This window comes from Babylonia areolata, chromosome 4, assembly GCF_041734735.1.
Source record: "Babylonia areolata isolate BAREFJ2019XMU chromosome 4, ASM4173473v1, whole genome shotgun sequence".
Classification (NCBI taxonomy): Eukaryota; Metazoa; Mollusca; class Gastropoda; order Neogastropoda; family Buccinidae; genus Babylonia; species Babylonia areolata.
Genome location: NC_134879.1, coordinates 40,146,216 through 40,170,460, shown reverse-complemented (window position 1 = coordinate 40,170,460; position 24,245 = coordinate 40,146,216). Strand labels below are relative to the sequence as shown.

The 24,245-nt window shown below is 44.2% G+C and overlaps 1 protein-coding gene across 1 annotated transcript in view; it reads left to right on the top strand.

Annotated features, from left to right (window-relative positions):
• LOC143281175 (uncharacterized) overlaps positions 1–23,096 on the top strand; it is a 126,162-nt gene extending 103,066 nt beyond the window's left edge. The window contains exon 22 of the mRNA XM_076586207.1: positions 17,550–23,096. Coding sequence (XP_076442322.1) covers positions 17,550–17,648 — 99 coding nt within the window. The 3' untranslated portion in view covers positions 17,649–23,096. The remainder of the gene's footprint in view (positions 1–17,549) is intronic.
• The last annotated feature ends 1,149 nt before the right edge of the window (positions 23,097–24,245 follow it).

Below are 24,245 nucleotides of genomic sequence, written 5' to 3'. Positions count from 1 at the left end.
GTCTCTGTCTCTATCTCCCTTTGTCCTCCTTTCTGTTTTATGTCTCCTCTAGGCCCCTTTCTGTTCTCTGTCGCTCTCCCTTAGCCTCTTTCTGTTCTTTGTCTCCCGTTCTGTTCTGCCTCTGTCGTTCCATAGCCCCTTTTCTGTTGTCTCTGTCGCTGTCTCCCCTTGTCCCTGTCCCCCATTCTGTTCTCTCTGTCTGTCTCCTCTCTTCCATGGTCCCCTTTCTGTTTTCTCTCTGATTCCTTCGTCCTCCTTTCTATACTCTCTGTCTCTGTGTCCCCTCGTCTCAAGCCTCCTTTCTCATCTTGCCTCTTCTCTCTCTGCCTCTCCACCTCCCTCATGTCCCCTTTTATGTCATCTCTAGGTCTCCCCTCGCCCTTCCCCTATCCTCACCTCCCATCGCACCCCCTACCCCTTCTCTCTGTTCAGAGTTGGCCTTGTTGACTTGCACCAGTGGAGGTATGTGTGTATCTTTGCTTTAAAAGCCCCCCTCTCTCCCTCGCCACTACACCTGGGGCTAAAACCAAAGTCGTGTGGAAACTGTGTCTGTTTGTTGTTGTTGCTGATACGTTGTTGTTGTTGATGGCAGTGATGACGTTCAGGTTTCTCGGTCAACGCTGTGAAAAGAAAGCCAGAGCCTTCAGGTGTGTGGTTTGTTTCCATGGCAGGTGTACAGTTAGTTAGCCAGGTGCTCTTTTCTGTTGATGGTCTGTGTTGCTGGTAAATGTGTAGTTAGAATAAGCGCGCTTCCTACCCCCATGCCCGCCCCCCTCCTTCCTTCTTTTTGATTAGCATTTCTTTTCTTTCTTTTTTTTCTTCTTTTTCTTTTCTTTTTCTTTTTGTCATCACATCTCCCGCACCGTGCACTGTCTCTCGTCATCGCCCTCACGTCATTCATCGCCAATCCCCTGTTCTCAGGAAGAACAGAATCTTTCTGACGCCAGTCTCAGCACCAGCGGTCTGGAAGGAACAATCAATTTTCGTTCGCCATCTGGCCCATCCTCAGAGGAGACCCAGCACTTCCGCTGAGTCGCGTTGTTCAGTGGGCGCTGTTTTGATTGAACACTTGCAGCGCATAACCTGCGCATAGATAATTGTTAGTTGCAGAGCTAGTCTGAGCAAGTTTCTCCCCTCGACCCTCCACGTCCGTCCCACAACAGTACCCAGGTAAAAACGGACACCAACCTTTGACATAAACCACGCTTGTCCTACAACAATACCCAGGTATAGACGGACACCAACCTTACACATAAACCACATCCCTTCTACAACAATACCCAGGTATAAACGGACACCAACCTTTGACATAAATCGCAACCGTCCTACAATACCCAGGTATAAACAGACACCATCCTTTGACATAAACCACGTCCATCCTACAAAAATACCCAGGTATAAACGGACACCAACCTTTGACATAAACCACGCTCGTCCTACAACAGTACCCAGGTAAAAACGGACACCAACCTTTGACATAAACCACATCCGTTCTACAGTACCCAGGTAAAAACGGACACCAACCTTTGACATAAACCACGTCCATCCTGCAACAATACCCAGGTAAAAACGGACACCAAACTTTGACATAAACCACAACCGTCCCACAACAATACCCAGGCATAAAAGGACGCCAACCTTTGATATAAATCGCAACCGTCCTACAATACCCAGGTACAAACAGGCACCAACCTTTGACATAAACCACGTCCATCCTACAAAAATAACCCAGGTATAAACGGACACCAACCTTTGACATAAACCACATCCATCCTTCAACAGTAACCAGGTATAAACGGATACCAACCTTTGACATAAACCACGTCCGTCCTACAACAATACCAAGGTATAAACGGACACCAACCTTTGACATAAACAACATCCGTTCTACAACAATACCCAGGTATAAACGGACACCAACATTTGACATAAACCACAGCCGTCCCACAACAATACGCAGGTATAAATGGATACCAGACTTTGACATAAACCAAGTCCGTCCTGCAACAATACCCAGGTAAAAATGGACACCAACATTTGTCCGTCCTGCTACATTGTCCAGACATCAAACTAAAATCACTACAAGCATAGGACAGGAAGAGAAAGTGTTGTGTGCTGAAATATGTTCTGCTGGTAATCAGTAAGTGGTTTTTAATTTAATTCAGTTTAGTTCAAAATACTTTATTGTCTGCTTCAACCAAAACAGAAAATTCTTTTTTCGGCTCACTTAAATGCCCGTCAGTACATATCAAAGAGAAAACGAATAACTGACACACCTTTCCCTGATTACCACGCACACATCAGTTATTCTGTAAAAGAAACAAAACAACAAAAGAAAAAAAACCCCTACATTTGGGTAAGATGATATTACATTTTAAGATAGAGTGAAACTCTGTGTAAGTGTGTGCGTGTGTGTGTGTGTGTGTGCGCGTGCGCGCGTGTGTGTGCGTGTGTGCTTTATAGTGAGCGGTTCGTTACATGGATTCTTCACTTTTCAGGTGGTTATAACGGTGAAAAGGGATACCTGTGTATGACAAATAGGGAACAGCCTCCAAGCTTCTTCTTTCCTGTTTCTCTTGACAAATGGGAAAAAATTGCCTAAAGCTGATTTCTTCTTCGTTCGTGGGCTGCAACTCCCGCGTTCACTCGTATGAACACGAGTGGGCTTTTACGTGTATGACCGTTTTTACCACGCCATGTAGGCAGCCATACTCCGTTTTCGGGGGTGCTTGCAGCTAATAATCTTTATTATTTTTGTCTTCATAATGGAAGATGTCCTTTATATGTTGGCCCAACGTTGTGTGTTTGCGTGTGTGTGTGTGTGTGTGTGTGTGTGTGTGTGTGTGTGAAAGAGGCTAACCCAGACGAAAGAAAAACGGGCGATGAAAATCGGTTTGAATTCGTAAATGTACCCACGATAACTGTGTAACTGTTGGGTGAAAGGCTTTGAATAAGAGAAATATGAGGGGGTAAATGTAAGTGAATCAAATGTAAGGAAAACGTTTCATTTTTTACAAATGAAAGAACGATAACAAAAGATAAATAAGAAGGTTGTGTTTTATGATGAAATTTATTCGCCGTTGTGCGAAGCTTTTCCGTGCGCTCTCCTTTTAACCCGTGGAGATGATTTACTTTGTATCGGTGAATAAAGATTCTGCGTCGTTTTCTGAAACTGACTGCCTGGTTGACTGTTCTTCGTTCTTCTGTATTGTCGGGTGTAACGTATATGTGTGATCATATGCATGTGTGGTACACACTCAGTGCTCGGCGTGTATCAGAGATTGCATAAGGTAACAGTTTGGCCAACTAAATGTGATGAGAACTTTTCACCTTAGTCTTTTGTGAAGGACCAAGACTCTCAAACAAGGAAGCAAGATTGCATTGGGTTTTAGCGCTGCAACCTAGGGGCTAGTTGGCCTTTGGGGACTATCCCAGCGCCGACCGTCCTAACCCTCTTGGCCGAAGGAGCAGGGATGTAACTCGGGCAAGACATCCTCCACAATAATCAACATCTTGCCCGGATAGTCGGCCGGGAACAGCAGCTGCCTCCTCTGCTGTACTAATGATCGTTGTCTGACACGACTATCATACCTCCGTTACATATGTAAAGTATGATTGTTTGTTGTGTGAACACTGCGGAAGAGGGAAGAAGAGCGGGCAGTGAAGACAGTGGCGGCAGACAGGCAGAAGTGGGTGCAGACTCATAAATGGCTGTGATGGTTTATGTCCCCTTCCTGTCGGCCTCAGCTGTGTCTGCCCATCACACCTCGCTGCCTCTGCCATAAACTGGGCTGTGCCAGATAATGTATATCTGCTGTATGCCGGAGGGGTGGAAGGGTGGGGGGTGTGTGGGTGGGGTGAAGGTACTGTCATCATAAACGCCGAACGCTTTTGCTTTCATGTTGATGTGTTGAGGGTGGGGGTTAGCTGTGTGCATCCCCCCCCCTCCCCCCCACCGCTCCGCTCTTTCTCTTGTCTTGGCTGCGTGTGTTAAGTGCTGGCACGTGTGTGTTTGTCGACTGTGGGTACGTGTTCGAACATGTGTTACATACGTAAGTAGGTACGTACATACATACATACATTGGCAATATCCACTTTTCTTCCCCTCCACTCCTCTGTCTGACTGACAAAGTGAACGTCCACACCTTGTTGTGAACACTACGCATTCCGTCTTGAGAGGAAAATTGTGGATATTGCTCTTACATTCATACATACCTACATACATATCTCAGTGTGTGTGTGTTGGGGGGGTTCGGGGGGAAGGTGTGTGGGTGTGTATGTGTGGGTGTCTGTGCATGTCAAATATACACCACACACACACACACACACACACACACACTGAGATATGTATGTATGTATGTATGTATACACTGAGACACATTCATCAGGTTTTGTCAGTAAAATCTCCGCGAATTGTTCAGTGAGTCAATTTCTTTCACATGTAATTTCACGCACACTGAACACGGGGGGAATGCCGGTAAACACTCTGGTTGGTTCATGTCTGTCTGTCACGGACTATGATGCACGTGCACACTCAATCACCAGGTGACGTCAAACTGGGAACACCGACGACGTTGAACGTGTGCATGGATTTCAGGCGAATCTGGAGGATATTTTGAAGCAACTTGGGTATAGACTGCTGTGAGGACGTATCAGTAACTGAGGGGTGAAGTCAGTTGAAAGCTTGAGGTTGTACAGAGGTAATGTGGGAATTAATATGGACTGAGGGAATGTGGACTTTGTGTGTGTGTGTGTGTGTGTGTGTGTGTGTGTGTGTGTGTGCTTCCATGTTTGTATCTCTGGTTTCTGGGAGTGATCACCGTCGCTGTTGTAGAAAGTGCTTTTCGGTTCACGTTGATCTGCATTTGTGTATTAATTGATGGTAGTGCTGATGGTTTCCTCACACTTTCGATTCCCCATTCTTCTTCTGTCTGTTTCTTTCTTCTTCTTTTTTTCTTTTTTTTGTGAATGCGAATTTTTACAATTGCATTGGGTTTGGTGGGGATGAGGACGAAGTAGTGGTGACAACATCTTCATTGTACACTCCAATCTACAGCATCCAGTTACATACAACAAAAAGTCCCCAGGGTAGCTCATAAGTTGTAACACATTCACTGCTACCAGTAATCGAAGCTAATGCACTAATCAGTCTTTAATGTTTTTTGCCGGATCTTAACTGAATGGAAGATTTTTTTTCATGCACATGAAACAACCTATTCTTTCCAATGTTCAGCTGAACACGCACATGCATGTCTGTCTGTTTCTTTCTCTGCCTGTCTGTCTTGTCTGTCTCCTCCATTTTTCCACTTGTCTGTGTGTGTGTGTGTGTGTGTGTGTGTGTGCCTATCCATGCGTTTATCCATCCTTTCTGTATTTCTGTTCCTCTGTTAGCATTAATTTTCTCCCATTCTTCCTTTCTTAGTGTGTGTGTGTGTGTGTGTGTGTGTGCAAGTATGTGCATATGTGCTTTGCGTGCTGATGTGTCTTGGAGCATTATGTCTTGGATACACGTTCTTTGGTACTGTATCTCCCAGTGTCAGTGATGTGAGCGTGTTGTACGTGCAGTGTGTATGGAGGAAAAAGAGCGGGCAGTGAAGACAGTGGCGGCAGACAGGCAGAAGTGGGTGCAGACTCATAAATGGCTGTGATGGTTTATGTCCCCTTCCTGTCGGCCTCAGCTGTGTCTGCCCATCACACCGCTGCCTCGGCCATAAACTGAGACTCTATTATTATGAAGTGTTCTCTCTCTCTCTCTCTCTATATATATATATATATCTATATATATATATATATATATATACATACATACATACATAGAGAGAGATGTGTGTGTGTGTGTGTGTGTGTGATGTTTCTTCCCTCTGCACCCCATGTGTGGAATTTGTAAGCACCCAGTGTTCTCTCTCTCTCTCTCATTAGATTATGCTCAAGAAATACAGACAATGACAGGGCAACATGAAAATGAGTAAATACTCTTGAAGATTGGAATTAAAGTACAATTGCTTCAAAATGGATGCAGTAGTGTAGACTCCCAGGACAAATGATGGCTTTCTGTTCACTCTTCTCGAGTACAGATTTTTTTTTTCATTTCTGTATGATTACTTCCATCAATAGTAGCTCTGTTATTGTTTAAAAGGGTGACAGAAAGCACGCATTAAGAGAGAGAATGAGAGAGAGTGGAAAATGAAGGGAAGGAATTGGCAGCGAAGGGAGGTAAGCGAGTGTGGCCCCAGTGTCAGCCGATACTCCCACAGAAGTGATCAGCGTCAGCCAGGCATACAGTGACGGTCAGATTACCTCCCCGTGCCGGGGAGTAGCGGGCCTGAACGAGACCCCTGTGGCCCAGCCTTATCTTAATCAGGAGCTGGATGAGCGGCGTTGGCAGAGAGCGTAAGGTTCAGTTCATTAAGTGCCGTTTAGCCCTCCTCCTTTGCCCTGGCTGGTGGCTGTGGAGGGCAGCGCAATGTGCTGGTTCTTCTGGCTGAGCTGCTCATCAAGGTGCTGATGACTTGGAGCATTGTGTTGCCGGCTGGCTGCAGTCTGCTGGTGGTGTGGGTGGGTGGGTGGGATGGGGGTTGGGGGGACAGAGATGCTCCTGGTTGGGAAATATAGGTTAAGATAAGATACAGTCTTATTGTCCGTCAGCGCACATAAATTAATAGTTTGTATTAACTTCATCTACTATTTAATTTCTATGTGATTTCTTCCGTTAGTTGCTTTGTCCTTGTTAAAAAGGGAGATGTTTCTTCCGTCATTTGCTTTATTGTTGTTAAAAAGGTAGATAGAAAGCTGTCTGATGCAGGAAGAAAGAGTGATGACTGGTGTGCGTACCCAGACCTGCCACTCGTGATGGAGTACACCCCGTACCCATACCTCCCACTCGTGATGGAGTACACCCCATATAGACTCCCACCCGTGATGGAGTACACCCCATATAGACCTCCCACCCTTGATGGAGTACACCTCATATAGACCTCCCACCCGTGATGGACTACACCCCATATAGACCTCCCACCCGTTATAGAGTACACCCCATATAGACCTCCTACCCTTGATGGAGTGCATCCCATATAGACCTCCCACCCGTGATGGAGTACACCCCATATAGACCTCCCACCCGTGATGGAGTGCATCCCATATAGACCTCCCACCCGTGATGGAGTACACCCCATATAGACCTCCCACCCGTGATGGAGTACGCCCCATATAGACCTCCCACCCGAGACGGAGTACACCCCATATAGACCTCCAACCCGTGGAGTACACCCCGTACCCAGACCTCCCACCCGTGATGGAGTACACCCCATACCAGACCTCCCACGCGTGATGGAGTATACCCCGGATTCAAGTTTGTTTTCAAGGCAATATTGTATATGGATAAGTCCACGCACTTTGACATCTCCTTGAAACTGAAACTGAAACTGAAAGACACGCACATGAGGTCGTGTTTTGATGTAACAAGGATAGGGAAGGGAAGACGAGAGTGAGAGAGAGTGATGATGATTGATGGAAGCAGACATTTCACGGACCACACACATTTCACAATTTAACGTCTGCTCCGATCTCTGCGTGTATCTCATTTCTTCTCAGTCTTCCTCCCTGTCGCTGTCTCTGTCTGTCTGTCTGTGTGTCTCGTTCTATGTCTGTTTCACCAAATGTCTGTACATCGTATTCAATGTCTGTTTCACCAAATATCTGTACATCCTATCTACCAGTTTGATCGATTGTTTGGTGAATTTTATTAGATATTTTATGTCATTGATTTCAGAAATTGCGGTGCAGCATTAGCATTTCAGATCCCTTTATTTTTATTTCAAAGAAATGAGAGTGTCAACTCAAAAAAGAAGCGTTCAAAATATGTTTTTATTAGAACACGTGGTATATGTGCAATGCATTATCTTTTAATTGGCCAGACATACATAAAAAAAACATACTTGACTCAATCCTTCAAAGGTTTAGTGCTCAAAACAGGGTAGAATGCCATTCAACTTCGTCCTGATTCATGACGAGTTCTGAAGCATGGTTAGTCATTAATTTAACGTCTGTTCACAAAAGCGATTATAGACGAACGAGCAAAAGCATGGGGAAATGCAGACGTATTGTCTCTCCAGACTTATTTATACCTTTAGCTTTTAGTGCAAAATCTCCAGATTTTGAAGAGAATTCCTTACTCTTATGCAGAATGTTGTGGAAAGGAGTAAGCTTACAGGTTTTTGAATCCGGAAGAAAGTTGTCGAAAGAAAGGGGCGAAAGAGGCAGCTAAGGGAGGTAAGTGAGTGTGGCCCCAGTGTCAGCCGATACTCCCACAGAAGTGATCAGCGTCAGCCAGGCATACAGTGACGGTCAGATTACCTCCCCGTGCCGGGAAGTTGCGGGTCTGAACGAGACCCCTGTGGCCCAGCCTTATCTTAATCAGGAGCTGGATGAGCGGCGTTGGCAGAGAGCGTAAGGTTCAGTTCATTAAGTGCCGTTTAGCCCTCCTTCTTTGCCCTGGCTGGTGGCTGTGGAGGGTAGCGCAATGTGCTGGTTCTTCTGGCTGAGCTGCTCATCAAGGTGCTGATGACTTGGAGCATTGTGTTGCCGGCTGGCTGCAGTCTGCTAGGGAGGAAGACACAGATGATCTGGGCTGTGTGTGGAAAGAGGGATGAGAACTGCGTTGTTTGGACCTCGCGCCTTAAGCTGTGGCATTGCGGAAATGCTGCTGTACATGTTCTGATGCGTGAATGATTGCGCGCGCGTGCACGTGTGTGTGTGTGTGTGTGTGTGTACGTGCATATACTATGGTGTTTGTGGTGAACAACGGAACTGGTCTTTTTGAGTTACACCTATACTCAGCAGTCAGTGTTTAACGCGGGTCTCCAGCAGCACTTTGCCGTCACTCACCTGTGGCCAACAGGGCAGGGAAACAATCAGCCTGCACACCTGTGAACTGGCCCGTACCTGGCTTCACACGAACAGGTGCCACGTGTTGTCGGCACCCCTCTGATGCTATCGCTACCTGCAGGCCCCTGGCTTTGACAGTTCTCTTCGCAGCGGCCTCGGTCACACAGGTGGAAGATAGAAAGAACTTTCAGGGGGTACCCAGGTGGGGCCAGGTTGGTTGCCTGCCACCCGAAATGTGCTTCCTGCATTCTCGCGCTCACCTTGTACTGTGGTGCTGACGTGCTTGTACTGAACATCATTCCGCACAACCCCTCCTCCACACCCATATCCCCTCCTCCTTACCCACACCCGTTCCACACCCACACCCACCGCTTTCTCCTCTGCCCCCCTGTGTGTGGGTTTTGCTGACAGAGATGGGAGCCATTTTGTGTGTGACAAACAAAATGGTTGTAAAGTCACTTCGCAAAGGCCATCGTCATGAATGATTATGTGCAAATACCGCAGATTGTTTTATATAGCTGGTCTTATTTATTTATCTATTTTATCTATTTATTTATTTATCGTGTGTGTGTGTGTGTGTGTGTGTGTGTGTGTGTGTGTGTGTGTGTGTGTGTGTGTGTGTGTGTTGTGGAGTTTGTTTTTGTTTCTTTGTTTTTGTTCTTGTTAACTTGCAAGAAACAAAAAAATGAACAGGTAGGGTGGAGGTTGGAAGAGGAAGAAATGTGACAGGTTGGTAGGTAGACCTTGAAAAAAATAAACAAGAAACATGTAGTAAAAACGACTTGATAAAGTCCGTCCGCTTTGGGGATATCAACGCTACTATTTGTATACTGAGGGATCTAGAGAGTCTGTAGGATCCCGCCGGGCAATCCATCTCTCTCCACTTGTTTGTTTGTGTGTGTGTGTGTGTGTGTGTGTGTGTGTTATCACAAAGCGTTACCGGCGTAAGTCTTCAGAGGAAAAATGTCCACAACATTATTGGTGTTGAGTCTGGCAGTGGGTGGAAAGAAATAGATATCTCAATCTGAGAGAGAGAGAGAGAGAGAGAGAGAGAGAGAGAGAGAGAGAGAGAGAGAGAGGCTGACAGACCGACAGTGACGGAGAAAGAGGCGAGAAAGAGGCGTGCATATTCACTGAACAAAATTAATCATTTATTGGCAGTGTAACATTGGAGACTGATGATGATATGGATGGGTAGAAAATATATATTAGTGAGAGAAACACACACACACACACACACACACACACACACACACACACACACACACACATGCGCGCGCGCGTGAGATGTGTGGATGAACATGTTTCCACACAACCAAAACGGTGGCTGAGAAGAGTGACGACCAAAGACCAAGGTATGAGGAGGACTGCAGATACCGTTCATAAACCAGCCAGGCACACAGTCAGGTGGGTGGGGGAATAAGACAGGGTCAGGCCGCACAGCTCCTGCACCAGAACCTCACGTCTCCTGCCGGTGTCAAGCCTCACAATGGCCCCACCCTAAACACAACCCCATGGAGTCATTCGTGGAAAGTGGGGAGTTAATCCGGCAAGGCTCTAACTCTTACCTTGAAATGACTTCATGCCCGTAAAATCAAGGTTATGATATTAACAAGAAAGCACAAATTCCTGTATTGCGGGTGGGAAAAAAATCGGCAAACAAATAAACAGCGTGGGGTTAAATTTGGGCAGCCCGGAACACACTTCAGTAAGGTCCCAAAAGCGTTCCATGATGAATCAGTGTGGACTGTTGTCTTTTCCATGCAATAGTTATTCAGAAACAATACCACATTAACTCCACTCTCGAATTTAATCAGAAGCATTGCCGCATTTACTCCACTTTCCAATAGTTATTCAGAGACATTGGCACAGTAACTCCACACGAACACGCGTGGAACGTATTCGGGGCCAGCCCAAAACACTTCCATGGGGAGTATTTCTGGGGGAGTATTACTGACCCCGAAATAACTACCTTGGTGTCTTTTGGGGGACTTGGGGTAGAATCTTCCAAGTTCTGATTCAAAATGACCTCCGCAAAGTTTTATCTTGATTTCATAAAAATGTGTGTTAAAGCAGGCAGTTTTTGAAAAACAAAGATATTTCAAAGGGAAAACGGGTGACTTTATATGGGGCTTGGGCGGAAGAAAGAAAAAAAGGAAAAGAAAGACCTGCCCTGAAATAATAAATCCAAGGGGAGTATTTCTTGGCTGACAACAGGGGAGTTAAAACTATACTTGGAGTCATTTCCACAAACTGGGTGGCTTCCGTTGTCAGAGAGTTGTAGATTTCAGAGCTGGCTGTTTATAGAACTTGATCAACCACTTCTTAAGTAACGTTTATTTTGTTTTTGTTTTTTCGCAGCACACTTTCACTGTCACTCCATGGCATGAACTGGCTAAAAGAAACCGAGACAGGAGAGATAACTGTTGAGAATTTCTAGAGCATCCACTGGGAAAGATGAGTTTGTTTTCTTTTCCAGTGTTTGGCTGAGTCTTGAAACATATAATACTGTTTTTCTAAGACGATTCTTGTTTCAGTTCCAGAATGTATCGTGTTTGTATTTAAAGCCGTGGCTGTGTTTGCGATTGTCTCTGTGGTGGTATGTGTTTTTTTTTTTTCTTGAGCTGTGCTGTGCTGTGCTGTACATTACTGACCTGCACTGTACTGCATTGCACTGCATTGTTCTGTACTGTACTGTACTGTGCTGTACTGTACTGTACTGTATTGTCGCGCGCGTGTGTGTGTCTCTCTCTATACCCCCTTCTCTCTATCCCTCTTTTTGTCTCTCTCTTTTATACTCCCCTCCCCCTCTTTCTCCTTTCTTCTCTCCATTCTCTTTCCATCCCTATTTCCCCTGTCTCTGTTTGTCACTATCTCTCTGTCTCTGTTTCTGTCTCTCTCTCTCTCTCTTTTATTCTTTCCAGTTTCCGCAGACGAACCTTACCCTCTTGAAATAAAATTTCGTTCTCTCTCTCTCTCTCTCTCTCTCTCTCTCTCTCTCTCTCCGCCCCGTCTCTCTCTCTTTGTTTGTGCCAATCTCAACCCCATCCTCCCACCCCCTTGTGCCAGCTGTAGTTGCCAGTGTTTGATGGAATCTGTCTGTCTCTTTCTCTCTCTCTCTCTCTCTCTCCCTCCCTCAGTGTTCAGTGTTCTCTCTCTCTCACTGTTTCTGCCAGTCTTAACCACAACCTCCCACCCCCTTATTCCTTCTACCTGTGTTTGCTTGTAGTTGATGGAATCTGGAATCTGGATGCTGATGTGGAGTCTGCCTCCCTGTTGATGTTCCCTGTGCTGGTCGTTCAGAGGAAGTGATGTCTGCTGGCAGAGGATGGTGGACAGCCCTTGGCTTGGGTTCATCCAGCATAGACAGACATGCCCATGTCTTCTTTTCTTTCATCCTTCATGTTGTCATGACCGTTGTCTTTTGGGGCTTTCGAAGAGTTAACGTTGCACTTGTTGATTTCGTGAAGATTTCTCTCTTTCTCTTCATCTGTTTCTCACTCGCTTTAGTTCGCGCGCGCGCGCGCGCGCTCGCACACACACACACACACACACACACACACACACACACACAGAGGAAGGTGGGGGGAGAAAGTATGTGTGTGTGTAGTTTCTGAACGTCAGACTGAAAGAAATTTGAATAATATGCCACGGAGTTTATCGAAAAGTGCATCTCTTACAACTTTTTGGATCTTAGCGCAACTAAACTGCAAAGTAAGCGCTCGTGAAGTTGTTAAGAGAAAAACAGTTTGTAGCGGCCTTTCTGGGTTTGTTCCTTCTTTACCTCCATTAATTGTAAACAGTGTGCATGTTGACAGAAAGCGCTGAGCAGCATTCCCTTTGGAATGTATGCCCTTTATGTGGAAGCGAAAATTACTATGTTTGTTTGAGTTGTGTATTTACTTGCTTTCCTCTTTCTTTGCCAGTGCGATACGACGAAACTAGTTTCGGCAAACCGATTGTAAAGAGACAAACACGAACACTACACTCCCAAACAGCCTGTGCTGAGTGAAAAAATAAAGCAGTGCCTGCTCAGTTATAGAATAGAGTAATTTCTGCTGAATCATAAAATAGAGGAATTTCAGCTTAACTATAAAATGGAGGGATTTCTGCTTAATTCTTAGCCGGAAAAGTAGGGGTATTTCTGCCTCATATCAGCGAAATCAACGTTGCCTTTCTGGACAGACTTTTCTCTGGATGTTCTGACAGTATCAGCCATTGTGACAATGATCTTTCAGCATTTTCCTCTCTGATCTGCCTATGCGGAAAGTCCAGGTGTACTGACCAGGGCAGGGTTGCATTAGTGGACTTAGCAGCGGTGAGTTGCGTAGCGGTGAGAACGTTCTTAACTCCAGATCCTGCCTTCAGGCCTGGTGAAAACGCTGATGAGCTGTTCTGCCAGGGCTGATTGTATTGTATTGTATTGTATTGTATGGAGGAAGATGGCAGAATGGTGAAGAGGTTCATCTGCCAATACAGAGAGTCCGTGAGGGCCTCGGTTCGAATCTCGCTCTCGTCCTTTCTCCCAAGTTTGACGAGAAAATCAAACTTAGCATCCAGTCATTCGGATGAGACAATAAACCGAGATCCCGCGTGCAGTACGCACTTGGCACACTGAAAAAGAACCCATGGTAACGAGAGCCTTGCCTTCTGGCAAAATTCTGTATAAGAAATCCACTGATAGGTACACAAATATAAGGCATGCACTCAAGGCCTGACTGAGCGCGTTGGGTTATGCTGCTGGTCAGGCATCTGCCTGGCAGATGTGGTGTAGCGTATATGGATTTGTCCGAACTTAGTGACGCCTCCTTGAAAAACTGAAACTCAAGTATTGTATTGTGTTATGTTGTAATATGTTGCAGTGTATTGTATTGTATTACTTTTTGCCACAACAGTTTCTCCGTGTGGAATTCGGACTGCTGTCCTACCTACCACAATGCAGCGCCACCCTTATTTCTGTCTGCAAATGTATTCCTTTTACTATAAAAGTGGAATTTTTTTTCGACAGAATTTTCGACGCGGACAACGGTTTTGTTGCCGTCGGTTCTTTGTCGTGCGCTAAGTGCATGCTGCACACGGGACCTCGGTTTATTGTTCCGTCCGAAAAACTAAGGGTCGAACTAAGTATTTGGATGAGATGGTGTAGGTGATGATGGTGAAGATCCTTAGCGCACTGCTCCTTGGCCTTTCATGAGCTGGCTTCCATTAACTGTGGGATGTGGGGATTCTCTCTAAATGCAGAGGTGAGCGGGACTGATAAGAAGGTTCCCCCCTAAACCGTGCTTGTTTCCTTAGTCCGTCCACTTATTTGCCTTGTCAATCTCTCTCTCTCTCTCTCTCTCTCTCTCTCTCTCTCTCTCTCTCTCTCTCTTCTTCTCTACGAGTCCGTCCAGTTGTTTGCCTTGTCATGTGGAACTCTCATCTCACCCATTAACTTTATCTCCATCACTTCCAGTGCGCTGTGGCAGTTTCTGTAGATAATCAGCACGAGGTTCTATTTGCTTGGAACTTCGTCGCTTGACAGATGTGTCAAAGGAAACATTTCATTCCAACTTGACCAAATATTTTTAACGTATCGTGTCGGCGTTTAAGGATGTTCCCCAATTTTATTTTTTCTTCTTCTGAGTATTTGGCTGTGACTTGTGTTCGGCATTCTCTGCTCTGTGCTATATTTGTGTGTGTGCGAGTCAAAGTACTCAACAAACAGATACATCGAGAAGTGTAAAGTGTCACTTTTTGTCGGAGAGTTCGATACAGATATGCTGATTTTCGATTTTCAGCAACAGGATGATGATGATGATATTTCAACAGGACACAGAGAGACGACGCCCTTCTTTTTCTGCTGATGTGGGCTGCAGCTCCCTTGTTTTCCCGTATGTACAAGTGGGCTTTTACGTGTGTAACCGTTTTTCACCCCGCAGCCATACTCCAGTGTGTGTGTGTGTGTGTGTGTGTGTGTGTGTGTGTGTTTTGGGAGGGGGTATACATGTTTAGTATATTCTTGTCTCGAAACGTACGCCACCGAACGCTGACATGGATTACAAGATCTTTAATATGCGTATTTGATATCCTGCAAGCAAATATATACACGAGAGATGCGCCCGTCAGAACGTCGTCTGGTGTCAGCCGCATATGTGGTTTGCAACCATACACACATTTTGGAATACACGCCACACACACGAATACCAATTTTTGCTGTATCTATTTTAAATCGTACTTCTTTGATTTTAGTCATTGAAGATTTGATTGTCCGTGCGAGTTAACTTTTCCGTGCAGGTCTTCGGTTGGGGGGGGGGGGGGGGGGAAGGGGGGGGGGAGGTCCCGGGGGGGGGGGGGGGGGGGCGGTTGTCTTTTCTTTTCTTCGGCGTTGTTTTCTTCTTCGTGTTGTTCTTCTTTTCTTATTCTCCTTTCTTTTATTTTGGTTTTCCTTGTTTTTGTTCTTGTTTATTCACCCCCTTCTCCTGCTGTATCTTCTTCTTCTTCTTCTTCTTTCTTCTTCTACTACTACTACTACTACTACTACTACTACTTCTTCTTCTTCTCTTTTTTCTCTTCTTGTTGTTATTGCTTTTGTTCTAGTTTTTTTTCCCACCCTCTTCCCCTTCCTGCTTTCTTCTCCTTCTTCTCGTTCTTCTTCTTCGTCGTCGTCTTCATCTTCTTTTCGAATTCTTCTTCTTGTCTTTTCCTCCTCCTCTTCCACCTCTGCCTCATTCACATTTTTTCTGTCCTTCGTCTTATCAGTGTGACGCCTGCGCACGTGTGTGCGTTATCCACCTGCTTCATTAGCATAGTCCACATTAACATGGTAAATATATGCCCACCCTTAACGGGACTGTCATTTTCACCCCTGTGGAGCTTTGGAGAGGATTTGTGTCAGTGGTGTGGAGGAGTTGTCTGCCCTCGCGTGTCTGTCACCGCCATGTCCGGCAGGGGCAGGTAACGCTGAGCCCGTTGGACAGCTGGGATAGCACGGATTAAACTCCCGGGACAGCTGGGATTGGAGAGGTTAAACACCTGGGACACCTGAGTTGGCTTGCCTGCCCAATCTGTCAACGGCGGTGACAAGACTGGCCGTGTTTTCCACGAGGTCCACAGTCCTGTATGTATGATAGTCAGTCGTGTTCGACTGTGACCATCAGAGTTTCAGTTTCAGTTTCAGTAGCTCAAGGAGGCGTCACTGCGTTCGGACAAATCCATATACGCTACACCACATCTGCCAAGCAGATGCCTGACCAGCAGCGTAACCCAACGCGCTTAGTCAGGCCTTGAGAAAAAAAAAATATATAGATAAGCGTACATACATAAATAAATAAATAATAATTATGATTAAAAAAAAAGATAGTAGTAATGAAAATAATGATAAAATAATAATAATAATAAATAAATAATTAAATAAATAAGACAACAATGATGATAAATAAGCAAATAAATATAGAACATGAAGACACACATTCACACATACACCCACACATGCATAACAGATATGCCCCAAAAACGCAGTTTCACAGATATGAAAGCACAGTCAAATACATATAAACGTACATGAGCTCCAACACACACACACACACACACACACACACACACCACAAATTTTCCTGCACCTCCTCTACCCATCAGAACGGCAGAGGAGGTAACTGCTGTCCCGACTACCTGGGCTAGAATTTGATTATACATGTAGTGGAGAGTGTCTTGTCCAAGTTACATCCCCACTCTCTTGGCGTTGGGATGCTTCCCGAAGGCCAACAAGGCTGCAGCACTAAGAGCCAATGCAATTTTGCCTCTTAGTTTGAGAGTCATAGTCCATCACAAAAGACTAAGCTGTAAATGATTTCCCGTTGCAATGGGGAAACTATTGATGATACAGCTCTCACTTTGCTGTCCTCAGTTGATGATGCCAGGATCGTCAACAGCTGATGGAATGATCGTCACTGTCTCTTTAAGACAAACTGTACTCGCTGGCTGGGTAATGGAACAGCCACCAGTGGGTGACAGGGCAGTGGTCATTCGATGACAAGATGATTGCTTCATGACAAGACTGTGTGAGAGAGAGAGATAGATAGATAGATAGATAGATAGAGAGAGAGAGAGAGAGAGAGAGAGAGAGAGAGAGAGAGAGTGCGTGCGTGCGTGTATGTGTGTGCTTTTCTGTCACTAACACACATACTCCATCAATTCCGTTAAGTAACCAGAAGCAAGAACGATGTGCAGCGTCCTCAACAGCAGCCACTGACGCAAAACGGAAAGAGGTTGTTTTTATGACATTAAGACGGAGTGAGTTCCGTCGCAGCAGTAAATATAGTTACATCTTTTCTTGTATTTTCCCCTTTGATGCAAATGCGCTTCTGTGTGAATGAACTTTTAAGATTCCATGTATTCTTCGGAAGGAAAGAGGGTTGAAATCAACGAACATTGAGATGGTTTCTTGCTTTTTCTTCAGTTGCAAGCGGTGAAATGCGTGAGACGAAAACGACGATGACGGTGATAACGAGACAGTAAAAGCATTAGAAGAAAAAAACGATGACAACGATAACGAGACAGTAAAAGCATGAGAAGAAAAAGACGATGACGATGATAACGAGACAGTAAAAGCATGAGAAGAAAAAGACGATGACGATGGTAACGAGACAGTGCAATAACCTGCACTGGTCACTGTGTGTGTTGGACAGGTGTCTGACCGCCGCTTTGTCAGCTGCAGTGACGATGGCTCTGTCCGGATCTGGGACCTGGTGACTGACAAGACCACCAGCCTGTCCTCTGTCTTCTGACCACGTCAACGTACAGGGCCCCACACAGCCTGTCCTCTGACCACGCCACCCCTACAGGGCCCCAGACAGCCTGTCCTCTGTCTTCAGACCACGTCACCGTACAGGACCCCACACTGTCTTCTGACCACGTCACCCCTACAGGGCCCCACACAGCCTGTCCTCTGTCTTCTGACATTACCACTACAGGGCCCCACTTAGCATGTCCTCTGACCACATCAACACAACAGGGCCCCACACAGCATGTCCTCTGACCATGTCACCCCCTACAGGGCCCCACACAGCCTGTCCTCTGACCACATCACCCCTACAGGGCCCCACACTGTCATCTGTCTTCTGAGCATGTCACCCATACAGGGCCCCAAACAGCCTGTCCTTTGTTTTCTGATTACATCACCCCTACAGGGCTCCACACAGCCTGTCCTCAGACCACATCACCCCTAAAGGGCCCCACACAACCTGTTTTCTGACCACGTCACCCCTACAGGGCCCCACACAGCCTGTCCTCTGTCTTCTGACCACATAACCCCTAAAGGGCCCCACACAGCCTGTCGTCTGACCACGTCACCCCTATACGGGCCCCACACAGCCTGTCTTTTGACCACGTCACTCATACAGGGGCCCCACACAGCCTGTCTTCTGACCACGTCACCCGAACAGTGCCCCACACAGCCTGTCCTCTGTCTTCTGATCAAATTACCCCTACAGGGCCCCACACTGTCTTCTGATCACATCACCCCTACAGGGCCCCACACAGCCTGTCCTGTCTTCTGATCACATCACCCCTACAGGGCCCCACACTGCCTGACTTCAGACCACTTCACTTGCACAGCGCCCCACAGAAGCACGGCCCTGTCTTCTGACAGCTGAATGGAGGTGACCACATTGCCCAGGTCATCAGTATCGTCCACTGTCTTCTGACTGCAGATATCACCACAGAGTCTGCAAGGTCACCAGTATGATCCTGTGCTCTGTTTTCAGTCATGGATAGCATGATACGGAATCCAGGAAAGAACATAGGTAACAGACACATCCATGTACACAAATAATGAACTGCCGCAGACTTTATAAAGTATCATATATCAGATATCCCATTAAGTGGTTTAAAACTGAAACCAGTTACGCGAACAAAAAAAACTTGCATCAGCCACTCAAGTGACGCGAGCTGTGAAGAAAGCAACCAACGACCAGACACATTTGACACGAACTGATTCGCCCAGGTAGCTAACACGCATAGTCAAACCACGATTCTGAGGTGGGGCCCTCTCATGGGGTAGAACACGATCACGTGTGTTTCGTGACATATTCTTGAAGACATTTCTGAAAGTTTCCACCGTGTCTTAAGGTATTTCTCCTGGGCTGGGTTGTTTAGCGATCTTAGCAGCGCTATTTTTTGCTTAACATTCATAATTTTACTAACGCTAATTCCCCAACACCTAGGTAAATCCTTGACTGAAGCAAACTGCACTCTGTCATGATCGCTGATGCAACCATGCCCTGGTTTTAGTAAGAGAAAAACTGACCTTTGGACAATCTCAGCACTGCAAGCGGTGCACCAACAGCACCAACCCCTACAGGGCCCCACATTGAGATTTCCATAGGTGGAACAACACCTGCATGTCCTGGGTCTATGGAGAACACCAACAACTTCTGGAGTGGCTTAAGTTGTGGCAAGAACATCAACCGCCCTGTGCCATCTGAAAGCCTTGGAAACCTTTTCAATTAACCAGGACTTTGATCATGTCTTGTCCTTCATCATCTGATATAATGGTTCAGATCAGGATCACGTAGTCTTCCAACACAAAAGTAAACCTTCATTTTTCAAACCATGGTCAAGTGTGCCTGATAGTTCAGTATCACATCTCCTTGGCAAAACCTTCCGTCCTTTGTTTTCTGTGAGGATCAAACTGCAAGAATGCATTTCCAAAATAGTCAGATGTCCCTTGTTTTCAGTTGTTGTTGTTTTTTTTTTTTTAAACTTCCAGACACCGTTTCTCTTACATGCAAGCCATTTGTGGCAGACTTATAAATATTCCGTCAACTTAAAAACCTTCACGTTTGCAACTGTCGATTTTTTTTTCTATTTTGTTTTAACAAGATCGTCTCTTGTATTTAGTATAATGTTTTCTCAAGATAAAGACGACCTTTTTTAAAACCACAATTTTGCGTTTGAGATGTGGCATATTCAACTTGTATCAATGGTACAATTTGTTTGATATCCACAAACGCTATAATTTATAACAAGTCTGACTAAACGGTTTTGCAAAGACGAAAGAGTGTTTTTGTCCAAACTGGCACGCCTTCAAGGCTCACTAAAACGATTTGCTCAAGGAATTCTTTTGGTAATTTCCAACGAAATCTTTTCCGTATAATCCGCAATTTTCTGCTCATTATCGATTTTTTTTCGTTACTGTTTATTGTCTTCATGTTTTCTCCACTCGTTGGTGGCTGTTTGATCTCTGTGTTTGTTTAGAAAATGAGATTTTCGTGATTCTTGTGTAGCTAATCGTATTTTTTCTTTGACCCTAGTCTGCGTTTGTGACCAGAAATAGTGGGAAACGAACACAGTGTGGTTTTCTGTTGTTGGCATTCTTCGTCCTGCTTGTTTTTCTGTTGACTGTGTGTGTATTGCACGGTTCTGTTCTGGTAGTGGAGTTGTGTTGAATTTAGTATTTGCATAATACTGCATGACATCGAATTTATTGCACTGCAATGCGTAGTTTTGCATTGTGTTGTACTGGGTTGTGTAACATTATATTGTATCGATTGCTTCTCTGAATGCACAATTCTGGCTTGCGTTTCCAGGAATTTGAATCACAACGCGGAATGTGTGTATAGGGTGGTGGTGTGCTTTTTACGTGTCGAAGAAAGCCGAATTTCTACTGAATTTTAGCTACGAAATGTATTTGTAGCTAGCCGTATCAGTGCCTGTGCCAACATATATACGATACGAAATTACGTAGCAATTGTCGCGTACGAATAACCTAGCGTGACAAGCCTCTCAGTTTGGTTCTGGTGTTTCAAATGGTGTCATTTGTTGATGGATATTTTTTCTTTTTTAAATGTCTTTCTAAATGGTAGTGTTTTTTAATTACGCTTTGTACAAGGGATGGCAACTACAGATGGCTAGGTGGAAAACGTTAACTCGTGGACTCATGGGACAGGCTGTTGGCAAAAACCTTCTGCTGCAGATTGGCTTGGAAGGGAGACAAGTCTTGGATGTGTCAAGGCCTGAAAGTGCCCTCCCCCACCCCACCTTCCCTCCGCTTCGCTTCTGAAGCGGGCGCTGAATCTGCTGCTGCGTAGAGTTTATATATACACACATCCATATACTTATCTCACACCATGTCTTCAGATTCGGAACGAGAGTTGTGATAAATGCATTCTTCGCTTTCTTTGCTGTTTATTCTGTGCTGTTTTGGGGAGAGATGAACAGCGTAGTTTGATGGCGTCGTTTTCTGTGTTTTTTTTTAATGTTTTTCCGCCTGTATCCCCCCTCGCTCCCCTGCCTATGTACCTGTACGCACATGCATGTTATTGCCTTTCTTTTTTTCTTCTTCTTCTTTGCTTTTATCATCATTGCTGTGGAGAATATTTTAATATTGTGGTTTTTCCTGCCTCCCTTCTGTGACGACCACCCATTGTTTATAGCTGTGTGCAGAATATCATGACTTGTCACGAAAATACAGTGAAAACCGTCTATTGGTAAAACATGGGGGAATATATGTTTACCTAAAGACTGTTTGTGGAAGTAATCGTTTTTATAACAACAGTTGTCATTGTTGATAATTGTGATAGTACCTTCAACAGATGCTCAATGACTCTGAGAATGTACAAAGATAATAAACTTACTTATAGTAATCGTCAAAAGCACGCTTTAATTATGATGATAATGTAACTAGAATGCTCAGTTTCTGCATAGACGCTGAACAAATTATCTCCACGAAAGACTATCTTACTTTTTATGACTATCTTCTGCGACAATGTATACTAATATTCTAATCAGAAATGTGTGATAATATTCTACTGACCCTGAGAATGTACAAAGATAATAAACTTACTTATAGTAATCGTCAAAAGCACGCTTTAATTATGATGATAATGTAACTAGAATGCTCAGTTTCTGCATAGACGCTGAACAAATTATCTCCACGAAAGACTATCTTACTTTTTATGACTATCTTCTGCGACAATGTATACTAATATTCTAATCAGAAATGTGTGATAATATTCTACTGAGAAATGTTTAATAATATCCTAATCATAATTTTTATCTGTGTGTAAACATTTATCTTTGTTTAAAAAAAAATCACAGTTCTTCTTTAGATCATCTTAAATGATAGTTTGTAATGATCTTCTGATCATAACGCTCGCTGTCATTAATTAAGTTATTGAGACATTATATGTGTTATTTGTATAGCAGCAATACAAAAAAAAAAAAAAGAAAAAAAAAACCGTATGTGATAATCTTAAAAGCTATTTTAATGGGAATGAAGAAGAAACCTTACGCATTTCACCAGTCTTCATCGCGATCCGATGAACCACAAAGAGGGGACGATTGGCAACGTTGATTTTATTTTCATGCCACGTTTTCTCCCTGTTCTTATCAAGGCATTCCATTCTTGAATGCCACAGAGGTTGCTTATGTCTTTGATGCAGTCTCTTTTTCATTTCCTCCCTTTTTCTATTTTCTTCTTTCTTTGAGCATGCTGTCTCTGAAGCCGTGTCCTGTAATTCCATGGACTTTGCTGTTTACGGCCCGCTTCTTCATCGCGATTTGTGTTTGATATGAGTCGTAGTGCTATGGGGAAAGTCATTGGGGAAGGAGCCAGTAAAAAGATAAGAGGCTCCGCACTTGCTGGCCCCACGTTTACCGACAGGAACAGTTTCGGACAAGCTGCAGAGATTCGGAGTTGTATCGGTGAACTGGTCTTCATTGGATGAACTGACTGCACTTGCGGTGTTGCTCACGTTGTTGCTGTTATCGTTATTATTATTACTATCATTATTAACATGCATCCAGTTCTGCAATGTCTTTTCTTTCTTGTAAAATCTTGCCTCTAATCACGCTTGAATTGCTCAGAAAATTTAAGAATTTTGCTTGGAACATGGTGATGCTTATCGTTTTTATTGTTATTGATGTAGAGTTCAGTTTGGTGAAGTGTTGTTCAGTAGATGTGTTGGATTTGCACTTTTGTTGCTCAAGTTGTGCTATAATTTATTTTTGATATTTATTTATCTATTTGTTCATTGTGTACACATGGTTCTACAGGACGACCTGTTTATCAATATATGAGTCAATCGCATTTTTCTTGCTCAAGCTGTTTATCATCACCTTCATCATGAAGAGTGATGGTAGTAGATGTTGTAGTAGTAGTAGCAGCAGCAGCAACAGTGGTACTAGTAGTAATAGTAGTAGTAGTAGCTGCAGCACACACACATATATATATACCCGCAACCCCCACCAACCCCCTATCATCACCCCCACCCCCACCAACCACGCTGCCCACACACCACACCACACACACACACACATATATATATATATATATATATATATATATATATATATATATATCCGCACCCCTCACCACCCATCCCACCGACCCCTTAACACCACCCCCATCCCCACCAACCAAGCTGCCCACCACACACACACACACACACATTGTGAAACGGAAACGCTTTCGTTTTCTTTTTTTTTCTTTTTTTTTCTTCTTTTTTTTTTTTTTCTTTTTTTTTCCTTTTTTTTTTCTCTATAGCATCCGCATTCTTCTCGGTTTGTGTTTCGTGTGGGTTGTTTTTCCTTTTTAAACTTTCGTTGCATGATTCATTATATATTTGAATTGCTAATGTCTTAAGCTTTATTGTGTATTTAAGCAGAAGCAAATCTGTGATAACTAGCTGTGATAACCGATCTTTAAAACATCAGGCCACTATGATGATTTGTGCTTGTCATGGAGAAATACTGGTTGTAATTGTGCGGTTATTTTTTTGATTTTGAAAATGTTGATATTGTTATTTTTTGCATCAGTAAAGTAACTATTCTGCACATCTGTGATTACGAAGTAAACCACATTTTGCACCTGTTGTGATATCCTGCCTATAGCACACGCCTATTGCCGTAACCTCTTGTGCGTTTACATTACAATGAAATGAAATATAAAGGAAAATAAGATGGTGTCAGTCTCTCCACTCTGTCTCTCTCTCTCTCTCTCTCAGAGTGTCTCTAACCCTGTTTATGTCTCTGTCTTTAATTTTCTCACCCCGTGTGCTTGTTTGAACTTTTTTTTTCTTCCATCTTTTCTGCTATTCATTTATTTATCTTTTTGAGAGTTATAATGCACAGAGCTGTAATCTAGATTGTGTGCAACAGAAGCAGTGTGATTAATTATTTATTTATGTATTGGATTACATGCTTGTGAATTCTCACTGTTAACAGTTTTGTTCGTTTAAGGGGTGTGGGGGGTCATCAGGTATTACAGTATTTGTGTGTGTGTCTGTACGTCTGTATCTGTGTGTCTGTGTGTCTATATCTGTGTGTCTGTGCCTGTGTCTCGGTGTCTGTGTTTGTGTGTTTAAATCACTTACAGTCTGAAC